Below are 20062 nucleotides of genomic sequence, written 5' to 3'. Positions count from 1 at the left end.
GAGATAGATTTGGCATTATTCCAGATATCAACCCATTCTTCCTCACTTATAGCGACTGAAAGTTCCCTTTCCCAAGCAGATCTAATATTCAAAAAAACTTTTTTCTCAAATGTACCACTAAGTACCTTATATAACAAACTCACAGACTTTTTTTCGGGTATTTAAAAAAAATAAACTTTTCTGTAGGAGACAGACATCTATTAGTACATATCAAGGTATTTTTCAAAATATAGCTCCTAATTTGTAAAAAACGAAAGAACTCCTGTTATGATCATTGATATTTTTGTATCAAATCCTCAAAAGACATTAGGCCTTCTTCATCAAACACATCCTAAAGCTGAGAAATACCTTTGTTCTCCCAAAATCTAATCAGATTTGCCTGGAGGGAAGTTCGGATTATTTACAATTGGCGTAAGGGGAGGAGTTATTTTCATTCTTCCCTCAAAACGATTAATGGCCCTCCATGCCTTAAGTGCAATTACAGGTACAGGGTTTTCACAATTCTAAAAAAAAACAGTAGATCTTTTAGGGAAATTTTTAACAGTGCTTGCTCAAGGTCCAACCAGGTAGAAGAATTATCGAGATCAACCCAGTCAGAAATATGTCTTAAATGAACAGACCATTGATATAGCTTAATATTGGGTAAATTTAGTTCTCCGATTGAACCTGGTAATTGCAGTGCGGAAAACTTTAATCTTGGTCAGCGCTTGCTCCAAATAAAAGAGGGAAGCCAGCCTTTTACATCTTTTAAAACTTTTTTAGAAAACAGAATAGGTATCATTTGAATTGGATACAAAAGCTTGGGAAGGACAGTCATTTTTATTAGAGCTACTCTACCCAACCACGAAATAGGTAGTGTGTGCCATCAGTTTAAATCCTTTCTAATTTTACTTAACAATGGGGAGAAATTATCTTTAAATAAACTTTTACACATACAGCTAACGTAGATACCCAAATATATAAATCCTCCAGGAGACCACCTAAATGGAAATAAGGGGTTAATATTTGGCATTGCCTTCATGGAACCAACAGGCATAGCCTCTGATTTACTAAGATTAATTTTATATCCTAAGAACGTGCTGAAGGTATTAATGATATAGAGAAGAGAGGGTACTGAAGAGTCAGGTTTTGAAAGGAAAATTACCACATCATCTGCATAAAGTGCCAACTTATGGTGCCTTTCTTTAGTCTGCAAGCCTTCAATTAAGGGCTCGGTTCTGATTGCTTTAGCTAGGGTCTCAATAGCCAGCGCAAAAAGCAGAGGTAAAAGTAGGCACCATTGTCTAGTTCCTCTATATAATGAAAAACTTGCTGATCTGGAACCATTTGTAAGAACGAAAGCTTTAGGCTCATCATATAATACTCTAACCCATCTAATAAAAGCATCACCAAAATTTAATTTCTCCAAAACAAAAAATAAATATGACCATTCAATATGGTCAAATCCTTTTTCTGCATCGAGAGAAAATATTAGCCCATCAAACTTGCGTTGTTTATAGACTTGTATAACATCAAGGAGACGTCTCATGTTATTGCATGAAGAGCGGCCTTTTATAAAACCTACTTGATCATCTTTAATAACATCTGTTATTACGTTTTCCAAATACGAAGCTAAGATTTTGGCTAACACCTTCCTATCTACATTTAATACTGTAGAGATATAGGTCTATATGGGGAGCAGGCTTTGGGAGGTTTACCTTTTTTTAGTATAAGGGAAATATTAGCTTCTCTTAGAGATTTAGGGTGCTGCCCACTTTTATATGAATGATTAAACATATTAAGCATAGGTTCAAGTAACAAAGTTTGCCATTCTTTATAGAATTTACAACTTATGCCATCTGGACCTGGCACTTTTCCATTCTGCATTTGTGAAATCGCCTCAATGAACTCCTCTTTAGAAATAGGAGCATTTAACTTTGCTATCTGATCTAATGAGATAATTGGTAAACTAATTTTGGGGGAAAAAAAGCTTCTAATAGTGTAGTACTGCTACTAGACACTTCAGTATTATATAGGTTTTATAGTAATCTCGAAATGTGTTAATTGATTTGCTATCATAATGTAGTTTGTCATTTGTGTCTAGTATTGATGTAATTGAGCGTGAATCACTTTTCTTCTTAGTGACGTAAGCCAGAAATTTACCTGGCTTATCTCCATGCTCATAAAATCAGTTTGTATTCTGCATCTTGGGTAAGCAGTGAGTCTATTGCGCTTCTCAGTGCTGATATTTCTTTGAGTAATGCCTTATCTGCAGTCTTAATACTCTTCAAATCCTCTTAGGGTCTTGTATTTTTTACGTTTCTTAGAAACAGAAAAGGCCAAAATTAACCCTCTTATGTAAGCTTTGCTAGTCTTCCATAAGAGAGAAGGGTCTTGCGTGGATTAAGCATTAATAGCATAGAAAGATGTGTGAAGATGTAAAATGTCTGATCTTTGAGTATATTGGTGTTTAATCTTCATTGCCGGAAGTTATCTCTATTTGATACCTTTACATCGAGAACAACCATCGCATGATCTGAATGACAATATTTTTAATACAACATGATAAAGCTAAATGCAATCAAACTCTTGGGAATGAAAAAAAAAATTAATTCTCGTATAAAACTGATGTGGTGGGGAGAAAAAACTGTATTCTTTACCAGATGGGTGAAACGCTTTCCTAACATCTATAAATTCTAAGTCTTCACAAATGCCATTAATTTGTTTAGTTGTGTTTGATGGCGCCATTATTTTATGGGGAAATCGATCAATAGGAGGATTTAACATAAAGTAAAAGTCACCAGCAGCAATCATATAATCGATTTCAAATAAAAAAAGTCAGCAAAAGCCTTAATAAGAAAATAAGAGGGGTGCCCTGGAGGATAATATACATTAAACAAGGTAATAGACTTGCCATATAAAGTCCCGGCCTCTGTCATCTTCTGTCAATTTAACAACGTTCAGCGGTATATCTTTTCTGATCAGTGCTGCTACTCCTCTACTATTTGACGAAAAGGATGAGGAATATACTTGATTTTATCAATTTTATCTTTTCTAATGTAAGTCAGGATTTTCTTTCTCTTTATAGGATTATGAATTCCGCTAACGATCCAAGTACATATACGAAGTGTGCTATCAATTGCCGTAAACCTCAATCATGAAACAGTTGTACCTGAACATCTTTAAACAATACTGTGACATACCAACTTGTTAGTTATAAGAAACACCTTAGTGGTGCAGCTTGGACACATCCTCAGTGATGAACCCAGGGTCACAGGGTGTTTCAGGTCTTAGATCATCAGACACCCTCACCTGAGCTACCCAGCCGGGGATGATCAGACCCCGACTTGTGTCCAAGCAGCAGACTAAGCCATACGTCACCCCTTTTGATCCACAGCCACCTAGAGGCTTTCTCCGCTGCCTCACAGATGTTTCTGGTGGCTTTTCTTTCTTGAGCACCTCTAATTCCAAGCAGCCTGAATGATCGGTGCAGGCTCTGTTCTGGGAATCCTCTGCAGCCAACCCCAATTGGCTCACAGTGGGCCCTCCACCCCTTCCGCCTGCAGTCCTCCACCAGTTCCAGATACTTCGCCTTTTTCCGCTCAAAAGCTTCCTCAATCAGGTCTTCCCAGGGGACTGTAAGTTCCATTAGCACCACTTGCTTTGTACTCTTTGATGTTAAAACCATGTCTGGCCTGAGTGTTGTGCTGGTAATGTGGTCTGGAAACTTCAGTTGCCTCCCCAGATCCACCTTCAGCTGCCAGTCCCCAGCTGTGGATAGCAGACCAGCTGAGACCTTTGGCTGTGACTGAGTCTTCTCCCCGGCCCTGACGAAAACAATATTTGGCCTTACTAGGGGCTGGTGCTTACTTTGCTGGATTTCAGCACCGATGGTATCAGCTACTGCCTTTAGCACCTGGTCGTGGCGCCATCGGTACCTCCCCTCTCCCAGTGCTTTCGGGCAGCAGCTCAAGATGTGCTCCAGCGACCCTCTTGCAGGGCACAAAGGACAAGATGGTGCTTCCACTAGCCCCCGACAATGCAGATTAGCTGGGCTCGGTAGGACGTCATACACTGACTGGATCAGAAACTTGAGTCTTGCTGGCTCTGACCTCCAAAGTTCTGACCAGGTGATTTTCCGAGTCAATGCATGTTCCCAATTGGTCCAAGCTCCCTGCTGACGCATAGCCACCATTTTACTATGCCGCTCGTCTTCCACCTCTGCTCGGACCTCGCCCTGAATCATCTGCCGTCTGTCCCTCCCCTGCGCTCTGTCATAGCGCGGCATTTTATGACAGCCGAGTCCTGCTCTTCAACCGCCACAGACCCTACTAGCACACCATGCCGCAACTTTGTCTCTGCCAGCTGGACTGCCTCCTGCGCCCTCCACTTCCTTCCAGTCCTGACCTCTATGCCTGCAGAGGAGACTCTGGTGTCGGATGAATCTCTGTACAGTAACACCTCCCTAGCTCTTGTTACTTTGAATTCCTCTGTAAGGCCTGAGAACGGTAGCTGGAGCTTGTTGGTGTGCCCATACAGGGCAATGCAGCTCAGGCTCTTCGGCAGGCCCAGCCACCTGCGCAGGAACTGGCTGATGTTTCTCTCCAGGGTCTCCACCGTTGTTATTGGGACCTGGTACATCAACAGTGGCCACAAAAGCCTTGGTAGAATGCCATGCTGATATATCCAGGCTTTTAATTTCTCAGGGAGGCCTGCCCTGTCCACTGCCGCAAGCCAGGTTTTCAGCTCTGCGTGCATAGCCTGGATTGCTACTGTGTCTCTCAAAGTCACATCAAAGAGCTTCCCCAAGCTCTTCACCGGCTTTTCCGTCAATGATGGTATCTGGAGCCCGTTCATGTGGAAGCGGAATTTGTCCTCAACTCTCCCCTTCCTCAACACAAGGGACCAGCATTTAGCTGGCTTGAATGACATTCTCGCCCAAGATGTTAACCTTTCCAGACCTTTAAGAAGCCAGCGGCACCCTGGCACTGATGTTGCTGTGACTGTTAAGTCGTCCATAAAGGCTCATATTGGCGGTTGTCGAGTGCCAGATCTGGAGAGAGGCCCTCTGCATTCCACTTTTGCCGCCTTGACAAGCATGGTCATCGCTAGAGCAAACAGCGTCACTGATATGGTACAACCAGTGATGATGCCTTTTTCTAGGCGGTGCCATGCTGATGTTATAGATCCAGATGTAAATCTCATACTAAACCTACTGTAATAGTCCTGTATGAGATCTGTGATCTTCTCCGGAACATGGTGCATCGTCAAGGCTTTGGTCACCAGCTTGTGAGGAATTGATCCGTAGGCATTTGCCAGATCCAACCATATGACTGACAAATCTCCTCGGTTCTCTCTGGCCTCTCGGATCAGCTGGGTGACCACTCCAGTGTGTTCAATGCAGCCTGGGAAGCCTGGAACCCCTCCCTTCTGCACGCTAGTATCAATGTAGGAATTCCTCAGGAGGAAATCGGTCATGCGATTGGCAAGGATCTTAAAGAAGATCTTGCCCTCTACGCTAAGCAGTGAGATGGTACGGAACTGCGAGATGTCACTTGCGTTTTCCTCCTTTGGTATCCACACACCTTCGGCATACCTCCACTGCTTGGCTACCCTGCCTCTTCGCCATACTACCCTGATGATTTTCCACAGCCTCTTCAGAAGTCTTGGGCAGTGCTTGTACACTTTGTATGGCACGCCACTCGGCCCTGGTCCGTGCAGCCCTGACCATGTTCTTGACCTCTGCCAGCGTTGGCTCTTTGATGTTGAATTGGCTGGATGGTAGTGGTGGTGAAATTAGTTCTCTGCAGGGGCCCAGGTCTTCCTCCCTCTGCCTGTCGCTGTATGTTTCAGAGAGATGATGCACTTGCTATGCACTGCCTCTGTGCGTTGTTCAGCTTGCTCCTTCCTCGTACAGCCCATCTTCCTCTGATGGATCTTCAGGCCTTTCAGGTTCTTGCAGCTTTTGCCACACATACAAGATACTCTCATCGTCGTTAATCCTTTGCTCATGTTCTGCACCAGAAGGTCCGTCCATGTGGGGTGCTCATCCTCCCCCCCTCTCGGGCACCCCTGGGGGTATATTTCATTAGGGCTTTCTGTAGCTTAGTTGGGTGCTCCCTCACGGGGGATGCAGCTTGGGGTGCTAACCCTCGCTGCCCCGGTTGCCGTCTCTCCGAGCTGTCCACTGTCTCTCCAGCCATCATTACACATGTTTGTAGTCGTCATCCAGCCTTTTCTGGATGTCACTGGCTATGCCAGAAGGATAGTTATAAGAAACACCTTAGTGGTGCAGCTTGGACACATCCTCAGTGATGAACCCAGGGTCACAGGGTGTTTCGTGACCTTAAACATACCAACTTAAAGAACTTAAAGAAGAGAAATATAAACTCCTCAAATCACCATCTTCGTTTTCACCAAAAGTCAGCGCACCCAAATCTGTCATCTGCAGAACTGCGCAGCCAGCCTCTTCTTAATGTAAAATAAAATAAAATTCAAACTTTGTATCCACTGAGGAAATAACACCACAATTTACTCCGGCACTTATCGGGAGTCAAGGAATGAAATCACCTCCTCCGGAGAAACAAACTTCTTGCGCCCACAGCCAACTTTGACACTTAATGTGGCCGGGTAGAGCAACGCATATTCCATCTGCAGCTCTCGAAGACGGGTTTTGACCTCGTTGAACGCTCTTCTCTTTTGCACCACCGCCGCAGAATAATTATTAAAAAAAGAGATTTTCAGGGCATCTGCATGCCGCGATGACGATGTTTGCTTACTGTTGAGTGTGAAGAGCTTCGTGGCGGCCATCATCACTCTTTGTTTGTCCTGGAAGTTATTAAATCTAACAATGACATGACAAGGGCGGCCGCCCTGAGCCAGCTTTGGAGCGAGGGAGCAGTGGACTCTTTCCCTGCCTGAAGGTAATCTGGTATCTATTTCTTAAAGAACCTGACAGGGTTTGATTATTCGGTATTCTCCGGTAAACCGATAATGCGCACATTACATCTCCTTCCGCAATTTTCCAAGTCGTCCACCTCCTCAGTCAGATCTTGTACTCGTTTTTCCAAATGTTGAATCTTAGTTTTATTGGCCGTGCATGTAAGTTTCAGTCACATCACTCTAAAAAATGATTCTGTGGCCTTGTAAATTTCACAGTTATAAAAAGGTTATGTTACCTTAATAAAATCTCTAAAAGTCACATACATGATTGTTTGAGTTAGACAAATCAAAGTAAATGCCTAAAAAAACAACTATTAGTTTTGTCTTAAATTTACACTATAATTTAAGTTTACTTCACTAGTAAAAATCAGCATTTGACTAACTGAATTATATTTTTAACATGCACTTAATATTTTTTGATACATTTCCATCAAAATATCTGTTAATGAAGTAATTGTACTGATTAGTTTCAAGAACTACAATTATAAATTATTCTAACTCAATCTTCTTAATGTTTAACAACAAAAACTTAAATAATTGAGTAAATTGCCCCGTGCAAGTGCTCATGGGAAATCTGGTGTAACATCAGAGACAAGAAGGCTGTGAGGATGTGAGAATGGACATGAAGCATCTGGAACATTCTGGAACACTCCTTACAAATCCTGGTGAGTAAACAGCTAACACAAGTTACTGTAATAATGACTCTGTTTGCCTGCACACACAACTTTATAGGGTGTGTGTTACTGTTCTGAATCCTGTCACAGCCGAGCTCCAGAGCTAACGATAGCTAGCAACAGGCCAGTCCTTGTTTGTTCCAACCACCAAACTGCTCAGCTAAAGCGGCGTTAACACAGACACTTAAAATCTGGTGTAAAAGGAGAGATTTAACACCGAGCAGTAGCGCGTGCATGTCCGGGTTTCTCGGTGTAACCAGCAGCGGTTGTGCCGCAATATTTGAATTTCTCCCACCAAATGCGGTAATTTTGCGCAGCCTACCGCCACTGTGGCGAGGATATAAACCTAGCATGTTCAAATAATTACCGCATGTGTACCAGTCCACCTCACACACTGAACCGCGAGTCTGCTCGTTTCACTCCGACACTTTAAGGAGGAAACGTAGACCAAAGCAGGTTTAAACAGCAGAAATGAGGTGCAGTGTTCGGGTTCTGGCAGTGTTTTATCCGTTACTATATATGAGTATTTTTAACATAATTAAACACTGAGCACGCAGCGGCAGATGTTATAAAATAAATGTGCTAAGTACTGTACTAGTAACTAAAGCTATGGAATATAAAGATTTAGTGAAAATACAAAATTTCTCTCAGAATTAGAATTGGGAGAAAGTAATATGAAATTAAAATATTTAAGTAAAATGTTATGTATGTTGTGATATGTAAGTAAAAGAAACTAAAACTGATTGAGTTTGTGTGTTTGTGTGAAACATGTTATATTGTGGCGTGGGCGGGGCGGCGGCTGACGACCAGCATGCCTTGCGGGGATGTCGGTGTGTTCACCATGATGGGGAAAGGTGTTTGGGTTAGTGGCTTCGACCCTGTTTGTGTGTGTGGGGGTGTGACGTGTGAAATGTGCTCCAGTTCAGGCTGATGCTGAATTGGATGTAGGCTCCTGAGTGAAGGTGCTGCTCATGCCTTACATGCTGTGTGCTTAATAAAGTACTCCCAGCCATTGCATTGGGCAGCAAATAAGCTCACTCGTCTCTCCAGCATTCTTTCCGGCGTAAAAACGCTACATTGGTGTCAGAAGTGGGATGGAGAGTCACGGGTTCGAGCGCACAATGGAGGACCTTCTGAAAATCCAAGCGGGACGCCGAGTAGCGGAGCGACTACTCGCACAGAAGAAGCGCTTTCCCGACGGCGCTAAAGCGAGCACACCACGTCAACCAAAGCAGAGCGGCAAGAAAAAATCCCGGCCCTGGATCATGGGGCGGAGGCTGGCGCTGCGCAAGCGCCGGAGCAAGAACCTAGCCGGGGACAGGGCTACCCGTCGCGGCTAGGCCTCGACACCGCTTCCGAGATTCCGCAACGACGCCGAGGCCAGGGACCGCCGGACTACCGCTGCAACGTTCTCAGGCCTGAGGGACAGCCGGACTACCGCTGCAACATTCTCAGGCCTGAGGGACAGCGTACACCAGCAGCCGCTAAACTAGCGCCGGGTGGACGTTTGGGGAGCCCCGCGGGGCTTTACATCGACTGTGTGCTGGACAGCGTCTTACTGCGGGCGCTCGTGGACACCGGCTCCACTGTTTCCCACGGGTTGTGGAACTGTGAACCGCTCATCGCCAGGCAGAAGGGCCCCACCCAGCGCTCGCGGGCACCGCTGCAAGACTTTTGGGTGAGGGCACCTATGGGGCGAATTGCCGTGGACACTCACAGCCAGCTCGGCTCTCCGATGTCATCTACCGGGTGCGGTTGGCAGGGCGGGCACGAGTTTTGCTCCACCGGGACCGTCTTGCGCCTTACCAGCCGCACGCAGGGGAAACATCGAACTCTGTGGAGGCCGGACCGCCTCAGGACTACGTTCGCGTTCACCCCTTACCTGCCAAAGGACGCCGGCGTTCCCATCGCCAGCGCCGACCGCCTCCACGCCTCCGAAACGGAGTTTGTCATGGTGACCAGGGACGGTCACAGCTCGGGTGGGGGCAGTGTGGCGTGGGCGGGGCGGCGGCTGACGACCAGCATGCCTTGCGGGGATGTCGGTGTGTTCACCATGATGGGGAAAGGTGTTTGGGTTAGTGGCTTCGGCCCTGTTTGTGTGTGTGGGGGTGTGACGTGTGAAATGTGCTCCAGTTCAGGCTGATGCTAAATTGGATGTAGGCTCCTGAGTTAAGGTGCTGCTCATGCCTTACATGCTGTGTGCTTAATAAAGTACTTCCAGCCATTGCATTGGGCAGCAAATAAGCTCACTCGTCTCTCCAGCATTCTTTCCAGCGTAAAAACGCTACAATATATTTTCTATATCTCTTTCACAGAACCAACACAACTAATGAAGAGAAGTTGAATGGTAAATGCCAACTTTTTAAATGTTACAGAAATATTAAATGTGTAACCATCGAATCAAAGATAGAAATTACAACAAGACTATTAGTCCAAAAAGTATGTATTTGAACAAAAGTACTATTTTATCAGTCTGGTAGACTTTATATTAACAGTCACACTTGTACTTACTTGTATACTATTGTTCCTTTTTTAGGTGCCAGCATTGTGGGATGGCGCTGTAAGCTCTGCCCATTTGTTGCATCATCAAAAGAAATTTCGATCATTATCGAGTGAAGCATGGTACTGTTGGTCATGGATACTTAGTGTCCTGTCTTCATTTAGACTGCCATTGCTTCTTTAAGACCTGAAAAGGTCTGCACACACATTTGTATGGATCCCACAGTTTGCAGGAAACTGAAGTGTGAAGGTGTGCAATCTTTCAGATGTAAAATGTGACTCATTAGATTCTAATACAAAAGTCTACTTTCCACGTTAACTGTATAATACTTGTGCAGGAGTATTGTTTCTGAAACTGTTTACTAATAACATAAATTCAGCTCTTTGTTTATGATTTTGTTACATGTCATTTGCAAAGTTAACCAGGTTGAGTTTAGACTTCATGTCTTGTCAAATTTGGCAAATAAATGTCTAATTAAAATGAAGATGTATGTATTGTTTTTTTCATTCAGTTAAAATATTTAGTAAATCTAGCACATTTGTTTGTTAAATAATAGTATAATTTTCAGTATCTTCTACCTTCCATTTCAATTATATCTACTCATATATCTACTTTTTTTACTGACTTGTACTCAATTCATGAAGTATATTTTACATGATTTTTACATTTTTTTATATTTACTCAATATTTTTAAGTGTAAAAATGTTTCACCAAAAAAATTGAGTACAGCACAGTTTTATTTTTTAGAGTGATCGATTCTATTCTCTGCTTCTTGGACCCGCTGAACAATACTTTGAATTTTAGACGACGTCAGGATCAGGAGGCACGTCATTGCTCACATTTTTCGGCCTCTTCCTCATGAGTTAGCGAGGCTGTAGCTTGCATGCTATCCACGGCCGCGGCTATCGGGCTAGGCGTATTTCTCAAAGCCGTTTTTGATTTGAGAGCCGGATGATTTGTTAAAATAGTTATTTAAACTTATTCTGTCAATAATATAGCAATATAGAGCTTGTAATTGCGTTACTCCTCTGTTTAAATGAAAAAGAAATTGGTATGAATAACCGAGACTACTGCGCAGCTCGTAAAAATGTCAGGAAGCTGGAGACTCTTGGGCTTGGTGGATGGATCCAGGAGCAGGTGCAGAAGCAGCACGCGAGTAGTGTTGGTCGAACACTGTAGGGGCGTGACTGAGTCAGCAGGTGCGCGCGCTCGGAGCCGTGAAAGCCGTATACGCGGAGTGAATGCGAAGGCGTGGAGGTGTGTCGTAGTGGGGAGAGCGTGAGCTTGGGTCTGAGCCGTGAAATCCGTCAGCGTAGCGTCGAGACGTGAGGACTTAGTGGACAATTGATGACGCGTCGTAGCTGGGAAACGTGGAACGTGGGGTGGATCCGTCGCATGGACGAGGGGAGTAGAAGTCAAACTGCACATGGGTTAATTATCCTGGTGATGGTGAAGGGTCTGATGAAACGGGGGGAGAGCTTGCGTGAAAAGGTCTTCAAGGAAATGTCCTTCGTGGCGAGCATGACCCGGTCTCCTACACGGTATCTGGGAGTCTTGGTGCGGTGGCGGTCCGCCTGTTTCTTATAAGAGGAGCGGGTTCGTAGCAGATTGCGTCTAGCGCGTAGCCATGTTTGCTTGCAGCGGCGGACGAAGTGTTGGGCTGACGGGGTCTCCACCTCTAGTTCCTGGGCTGGGAAGAGTGGAGGTTGGTAGCCTAAGTAGCACTAGAACTGAAGCAGAGAGTTGTGGGCATACTCAACCCAAGGGAGAAATCTGCTCCAGGTGGTCGAGTCCCGAGTAGTCATACAGCGGAGGGAAACCTCTAGGGCTTGGTTCATCCGCTCGGTTTGTCCGTTGGACTGAGGATGGAATCCAGACGATAGACTGGCAGTCACCCCGACAAGTCTGCAGAACGCGCCCCAAAAGCGAGAGGTGAACTGAGGGCCCCGATCCGAGATGACGTCTGTTGGCAGACCATGGAGGCGAAATACATGGAGGACTAACTGCTCAGCAGTCTCCTTGGCGGAGGGCAGCTTAGGGAGTGGGACGAGGTGCACAGACTTTGAAAAGCGATCGACTACGGTCATGATACAGGTGTTGCCATCGGACACAGGCAGGCCAGTGACAAAGTCGACAGAGATATGGGACCAAGGACGGCGGGGAATCGGTAGGGGTCTGAGAAGACCGGCAGCTGGTTGGTTGTGAGCCTTAGCTCGGGCGCAGATGTCGCAGGCTGCCACGAACCGGGAGATGTCCCTTCCTAGCGTGGGCCACCAGAATCGCTGTTGTGTAACGACGCGGGTCCGGGCAGCCCCTGGGTGGCAAGACAGACGGGAACCATGGGCCCATTCCAACACCTGGGAACGTAGACGGACGGGGACAAAGAGGCGATTTGGGGGAACATTGCTTGGGCCGGGCTCCTGGGTCAGGGCCTGCTGGACCTTGGTCTCGGTGTCAAATCTCAAGGCTGCGATGAGACAGGAGGGAGGTAAAATGGTGTCGCATGGACTGGGGTCCTTAGAAGAGGGAAACTGGCGCGATAGGGCATCTGGCTTAACGTTCTTTGAGCCTGGCCGATAGGATAGAACAAAGTTAAAACATGAAAAAAATAACGACTATCGAGCTTGACGTGCGTTGAGTCTCTTGGCGGAACGAAGGTACTCGAGATTCCTATGGTCTGTCCATACCAAAAATAGGAGCTCAGTTCCCTCTAGCCAATGTCTCCATTTCTCCAGGGCCAGCTTGATGGCCAAGAGTTCTCTGTTTCCCACGTCGTAATTCCTCTCGGCTGGGGATAGGCGACGGGAGTAGTATGCGCAAGGGTGCATTTTGTTATCCTGGGCGGACCTCTGGGAGAGAATGCCCCCAACCCCGGTGTTGGAGGCGTCGACCTCCACCACGAACTGGCGAGAAGGGTCGGGGATAATGAGGATGAGAGCAGAGGTAAACCTCTTCTTAAGCTCGGCGAAAGCCTTCTCAGCCTCTGTGTTCCAATGGAAACGGGTCTTCGTGGAGGTCAGGGAGGTGAGTGGGGCAACAACAGAGCTGTAACCCCGGATGAAGCGGCGGTAAAAATTGGCGAAGCCCAGGAACCGTTGTAGGTCTTGTCGTAAGGTCGGAGTGGGCCAATTGGAGACTGCCTGAACCTTGGCTGGTTCCATCTCGATCCTGGAAGGAGAAATGACAAAGCCCAAGAAGGTGGTGGAGGATGTGTGGAACTCGCACTTCTCTGCCATGACGTAGAGGTGGTTTTCCAAGAGTCTTTGTAGAACTTGACGGACATGACGCCGATGTTCCTCCAGGTCGTGGGAGAAAATTAAAATGTCGTCTAAGTAGACAAACATGAAGACATTAAGGAAGTCGCGCAGGACGTCGTTAACGAAGGATTGGAAGACGGCGGGGGCGTTGGTCAGGCCGAAGGGAACGACCAAATACTTGTAATGTCCTGTGGGTGTGTTAAAGGCCGTCTTCCATTCGTCCCCCTTCCTGATACAGACCAGGTGATAAGCGTTCCGTAGATCAAGCTTGGTGAAGATGCCAGCCCCCTGGAGAAGTTCAAAGGCGGTGGTCATGAGAGGAAGTGGGTAGCAGTTCTTAACAGTGATCTCGTTGAGACCCCTATAATCGATACAGGGGCGTAGGGACCCATCTTTTTTATCACAAAGAATAATCCTGCCCCTGCTGGAGAGGAGGACGGGTGGATGATTCCAGCGGCGAGGGCTTCGGTAATGTATGTGTCCATGACTCCTCTCTCTTGGTGGGTTAGGGAGTATAAGCGACCCTTCGGGGGTGATGCTCCTGGGAAAAGGTCGATGGGGCAGTCATATGGTCGATGTGGTGAAAGCGACATGGCCCGGGTCTTGCTGAAGACCTGCTTGAGATCATGATAATCAGTGGGGACTTTGGAGATATCCGGAGTCTCCTCAGGTTTGGCTGGGGTGGGGAGTGCGTGATGTGCAGAGCGAAGGCATGAAGTGGCACAGGAACTTCACACTCCTGCCATCTGGAAAAAGGTACCGAAGCATTCGGGCACACACATCCAGACTGTGCAACAGCTTTTTTCCACAAGCCATCCGTCTCCTCAACAAAAAGGGACTCACACACACAGACACACAGACACACTAACACAAACATTATCACACAGCTTAACTCAACTACCTCAAAATATTGGGACTGGACTGACTAATCAACACAAGTGCAGACACACTGACCTACACCACCAAATTATCGTACACACCAACCTGTAACCTGCTTCACCTGTAACCTGTAAATGCTTCACTGTTTATCTTTTGCACAATGATCATTACTGGACTAATTTTTGCACTAATTCCTCAATTCTTGCTGCTGTTTTTAAAGAATGTTTACGTTTACCCACTACCTCAACACCATATTTTATGTTCTGTTACTGTTACGTTTACGTTTTACCCACTACCTCAACACCATATTTTATGTTCTGTTATGTCGTGGTTGCGCACTGTCACTTTGTTGTTGCTCTTGTTTGCACATTTGCACGAGCACTTTATGTTGTCTGTAAAAATAGTTATACTTAGCTAGTTAGTTTTTTGTTAATTTATGTTGTAATTTATGTTAGGTCTCTCTGTCCTGTCTCTGCTAGCCAGTTAACTAGGCCTCTTGGTTAGCTAGTTTAGTGTCTCTGTTAATTTATGTTGTAAATTTATGTTGCATGTAACACCTTGGTCCTGGAGGAACGTTGTTTCGTTTCACTGTGTACTAACTGTATATGGTTGTAATGACAATAAAGCCTACTTGAACTTGAACTTGGGAAGGGGCTTCAACCCGTAATGACCAGCCTGGTCCAGTCTATCTGGGGGCCATGGAGAGTTAACCAGGGGAGGCCCAGGACCAGGGCGGCATGAGACTTTCTTATGACGAAGAGACAGATCTCCTCAGAATGATTTCCTGATGACCTCAGAGTGAGCGGAAGCGTTCTCTCCGTGATGGAAGGGAGGGAGCTTCCATCTAGGGCCTGGACTACCAAAGAAATGCTTAGGGGTGTGCAGGGAATCCTGAGGGCCTTGACAGCAGCGGCGCTGATCAGGTTCCGGTCGGAGCCGGAGTCCACGAGAGCATGAATGGAGTGAGCTTGGCCGTTCACAATTAGCGTTACGGACATCAGGGGGCGATGTTCTGGGAGTCTGTCGGAAGGAGCGCCCTCTAGGGCTCCCAGTCTGACTAGAGGGCGTTTCCTTTTACCGGACAGTTTCTGAGAACGTGATCGGAACTACCGCAGTAGAAACAGGCTCCTTCCAGGCCGCGGCAGCGTCTCTCCTGTTCGGAGATGCGGGTTCTGCCCAGCTGCATGGGCTCCTCCTGGTCGCTCTGAGATGGGGAAGAGGATGGGCGAGGTGCTCTGGGAGGAGGTGATCTCCTAGCGGGGGGGGACCTCCGAGTAGGGCGTCTGGAACGAAGACGTGAGTCAATCCTCCCCGCGAGATCCATAAGTTCGTGAAGGTCGGAGGGGAGTTCACGGGTGACTAGTTCGTCCTTGAGTGCCTCTGACAGCCCTTCCAGGAAAACGTCCGCTAGGGCTCTGTCGTTCCATCCACTCGAGGTGGCTAGTGTCCTAAACTCAATGGCGTAGTCATACGCAGAGCGTGACCCTTGGCGAAGGCGCAGTAGTCTGGTCCTGGCCTCCCTGCCGACGTGAGAGCGGTCAAAGACCCTCCTCATCTCTCCCGAAAAACTCTGGAAGCTCTCACAGCATGGATCGCGAGCGTCCCAGAGGGCCGTACTCCACTCTCGGGCTCTTTCGGTGAGGAGCGTGATCACGTAGGCCACCCGGGACCCTTCTGAAGAGAAAGTGGAGGCTTGTAGTTCGAAGATCAGTATACATTGAGACAAGAACGATCTGCAGGTTCCCGGTTCCCCTCCGTAGATGGGAGGGGCTGGTAGGCGTGGCTCTCGCGGGGGCTCTGGGGTTAAGACCCGAGCTGTGGGCATCTGGAGATGCTGCACGCGGGCTCTGACATCAGCTAGCGTCTGCCTGGTGGTGGCGAGCTCCTCCTGGTGTTTTCCAAGAAGCGCGCCTCGACTCTCCAGTGCTTGTCTCATTCTTTCCAGTCCTGCTGGATCCATGATGGCTGAATTATTCTGTCAGGAAGCTGGAGACTCTTGGGCTTGGTGGATGGATCCAGGAGCAGGTGCAGAAGCAGCACGCAAGTAGCTTTGGTCGAACACTGTAGGGGCGTGACTGAGTCAGCAGGTGCGCGCGCTCGGAGCTGTGAAATCCGTATGCGCGGAGTGAATGCGAAGGCGTGGAGGTGTGTCGTAGTGGGGAGAGCGTGAGCTTGGGTCTGAGCCGTGAAATCCGTCAGCGTAGCGTCAATGCCGAGACGTGAGGACAAGTCGTAGTCGGGAGAGCGCGAGCGTGGGTCTGAGCCGTGAAATCCGTCAGCATAGCGTCAATGCCGAGACGTGAGAATAAGCCGTAGTCGAGTAACGAAAGCGAAAGTTCAAAGCCGTTAAATCCAAGAGAAGTGACAGAATCAGAATCGTGAGACGAAAGGCGGAATCGAGAAAACAGGTGAGGTTGGCAACGTGAAACTGCATGAACAAAAACGCGAGAAAACTACTGTATAATGCATACATACACTACCGTTCAAAAGTTTGGGGTCAGTTGCAAATTTCTTTGTTGTTGTTTGATGATTTATTTTCTACATTCTACAACAATACTGGGGATTTCAAAACTATAAAATAACACATATGGAATTAGGTAATTACATAACAACAACAAAAACAACAGTTAGTTGTTATTTTAAGACACAGAGGTCAGCCTTTCTGTAATAGTTCTTGCAAGAACAGTATGGTTAAGTGCATTTGCAAAATCCGTCAAGCACCATAATGAAACTGGCTCTCATGAAGGCCATCCCAGGAGGGCGAGACCAAAACCTACCTCTGCCGCAGACGAGAAGTTCATTTAGAGTTATCAGCCTGAAAAATTACCAATTAACAGCAGCTCAGATTAGAGGCGTTATGAAGTCTTTACAGAGCAGAAGTAGCAGAAACATCTCACCATTAACTATTCAAAGGAGATAATGCATTTTTTGGACACCTTCAGCATTCCTTTACAATGTGGAAAAAATAAAAAATCAGGAACGATCATGGAGTTGGAAAGTGACCTCAAACTTTTGAACGGTAGTATATATTTCATTTATATGAACAGTATGGGAGTGAAGACAGGGAAATACCACTTTGATTTATTTCCAACGGTCCTCGGGTACAGATGTTTGCCTGTAACATTTTTTTAAAAAGTCACTACACTGAATTTGTAGGCTGGAACTATCTCTAGCACTGGCTTTGCTGCATTTGAGAGCTATGCTGCACTTAATCAATGCACAATGTTTAAAAAGAAAATTAAGCAGAAAGCTTTATGTACAACTGACATGAGATACATACTGTACACTGTGTCAGGAATCTGTTGTGTCTACTTTGTCTTATGTCTGGTACGTCCCATTCTTCAACCAGGGATATAGGCTTATAGAACCTGTACATATATAAAGTGAAATGACGCCATAAACAGATGTACTATGGTAAGGCCCTGTGGTTAACTACTGAGTTTAAACAGTCTGTGGTAGATGAGGAGGCTGATGCTGCATTGTTAACTAAACTTTTTCCTAATTTGTAATACCTCTTGCTCCTTAAAAAAAAAAAATTCAGTGGCGTTTTATTCAAACTGTTTATATTGTACAACATATTAATTAGCAGTCCCTGGATAGCATCAAGCCATCCAAGGCCAAAACAACAAACATCACCAGAACTGTAATAATCAGGTATAAATAAGTTCCTCACGGCTCAGTTAGGGCCCTTCACTATTTTGCATGCCATGTGGATGCTCTTTTTCATCAGAAATAATTAGTAAACATAATATCTCTTTACATCAGTCAGAGAGTATTGCTGCTGAAAGTTAATAGAAATTATTTTTTGTAGATTTATAAATTTTATAATTTAATGTCTGTTTATGATCTCAAGTCAGACTTCACACTATACTCACCTGTTACTCTTACACACTTGTGTTTAATGTATTGGGTTTATTTTTGAATAAAAGCCTGATTTAGAATCTAATGTCTCTCTGGCAGGACCAAGGAGAAGGGGAAGGAAGCTGGAGATCACTGTGCTGCTCATCACGACTGCTCTCTGTTTGCTAGTTGTGATGCGGACAGGCTTAGAGAACAAGAAACAACAAAAGACTACTGGCAAACCAGGTGGCAAATTTGGACCACAGGCGTTACCAGAGCAGTCCAGGAATTTGTCCCACAAATGTCAGAAAAACGTCTCTGTGTCTAACATCACTGGGTTTTCCACTTTGCCTGAAAACATTGAAAACTTCTTGTTTTACCGACACTGCCGGCATTTCCCGATGCTACTCAACGTTCCCGGTAAGTGCGGCGGTCCACAGAACTCTGCACAGATTTTCCTGCTGCTGGTCATTAAAAGTTCTCCATCCAACTATGACCGACGGGAGGTTCTGAGAAAAACGTGGGCTTCAGAAAGACTTCAGAGTGGCGTGTGGATCCGCACTGTGTTTATATCAGGCACCACAGGTAATGGTTTAGAGAAGGAAAGACTTAATAAACTTCTGGAACTGGAGAACCGTATATACCAGGACATCATTCAGTGGGACTTTCATGATTCTTTTTACAACCTCACGCTGAAGCAGGTCTTATTCCTGGAGTGGATGGAGAAGTTTTGCCCTCATGTGCACTTCCTCCTTAATGGAGATGATGACATTTTTGCCAACACAGATAACATGGTGCAGTATCTCAAAGGGTTACATGATAATAATGGAAGCAAACACCTGTTCACCGGCCACTTGATCCAATATGTGGGGCCGATCAGGGAACCAGCCAGCAAATACTACATTCCAGTCCAGGTCCATGAATCAGATCGCTACCCTCCGTACTGTGGTGGGGGAGGCTTCCTGTTGTCACAATACACTTCCAGAATCATCTACAACATGTCTCAATCCATCATCCTGCTCCCCATCGATGATGTTTACATGGGAATATGTCTGGAAAAAGCTGGACTTAAACCTGTGTCTCATATGGGAGTGAAGACAGCGGGCTTGCACATTCCCTCAAAAAAGCTGGACATGTACAATCCATGCTACTACCGTGAGGTTCTCCTGGTCCACAGGTTCCTCCCTCATCAGATATTTTTAATGTGGCATGAAATCTATCGGAGCGATTTGGTTTGTGAACGGAGAGGGTTTAATGCCCAGCCTCAGGATTTAGTGCTATAATGATGCTGTGAGAAGTGTGAGAGACATTAAGAAGCAGGAGGAGACATGTACAGTACTTTTGAAACTTAAGCACACATATGTTATAAGTTTACTTTCAACACCAATAAAAAAAAAAAATAATCTATTGTTAAATGTATTTAATGTATGATACTAAATTCTGTATTGTATCATACATTAACTAACCTGCTAAATCACTTTGCTGTGCTGTGATGAGAAACAGACTTAATACATCAGAATTCAGCTAGCATGCTGCGCTCTGAGCGGAATGTAATTTAATTGGCGCCTTATTTTAACTAATTGCTTAAATCAACACCACACTACATACAATGCTGTTATAGGAATCAAATCCATGCTGGCATCCTAGGACATGGTCTTACGTTCATCATGGACATGTTTATTATTATTACTCATACACATCTAATTTATCATTTATTAAATAATTCAATTCAATTCAATTTTATTTGTATAGCTTTTAACAATTGTCATTGGGGGTTGGATGCCCTGGAGCCAAACCCAGGAGACTTTGATGAGGCTGGGTACATGGACAGCGTGCCAATCCATTGTGGGGCATACTCACACAGAAAAAAAATGGGAACATCAGTTAGTCTGCTTCAGTTAGTTTGAGAGGAAACCAGAGTACCTGGTGGAAACCCACACAGACAGAGGGGAGAATCATGCTTATGATATACACTTTTTCATTTAAATTAT

General features: G+C 45.7%; 1 protein-coding gene across 1 annotated transcript in view; it reads left to right on the top strand.

Moving 5' to 3' along the window:
• The window catches only part of LOC128530046 (N-acetyllactosaminide beta-1,3-N-acetylglucosaminyltransferase 3-like), a 40481-nt gene extending 21127 nt beyond the window's left edge, over window positions 1–19354 (top strand). The window contains exon 3 of the mRNA XM_053503755.1: window positions 18192–19354. Within this exon, the coding sequence (XP_053359730.1) occupies window positions 18192–19354 (1163 nt within the window). The remainder of the gene's footprint in view (window positions 1–18191) is intronic.
• Window positions 19355–20062: the final 708 nt, after the last annotated feature.

Source organism: Clarias gariepinus, chromosome 9 (genome assembly GCF_024256425.1).
Source record: "Clarias gariepinus isolate MV-2021 ecotype Netherlands chromosome 9, CGAR_prim_01v2, whole genome shotgun sequence".
Lineage (NCBI taxonomy): Eukaryota > Metazoa > Chordata > Actinopteri > Siluriformes > Clariidae > Clarias > Clarias gariepinus.
Note: the sequence above shows the minus strand (reverse complement) of the source record. Positions and strands in the feature narration are given on the sequence as shown.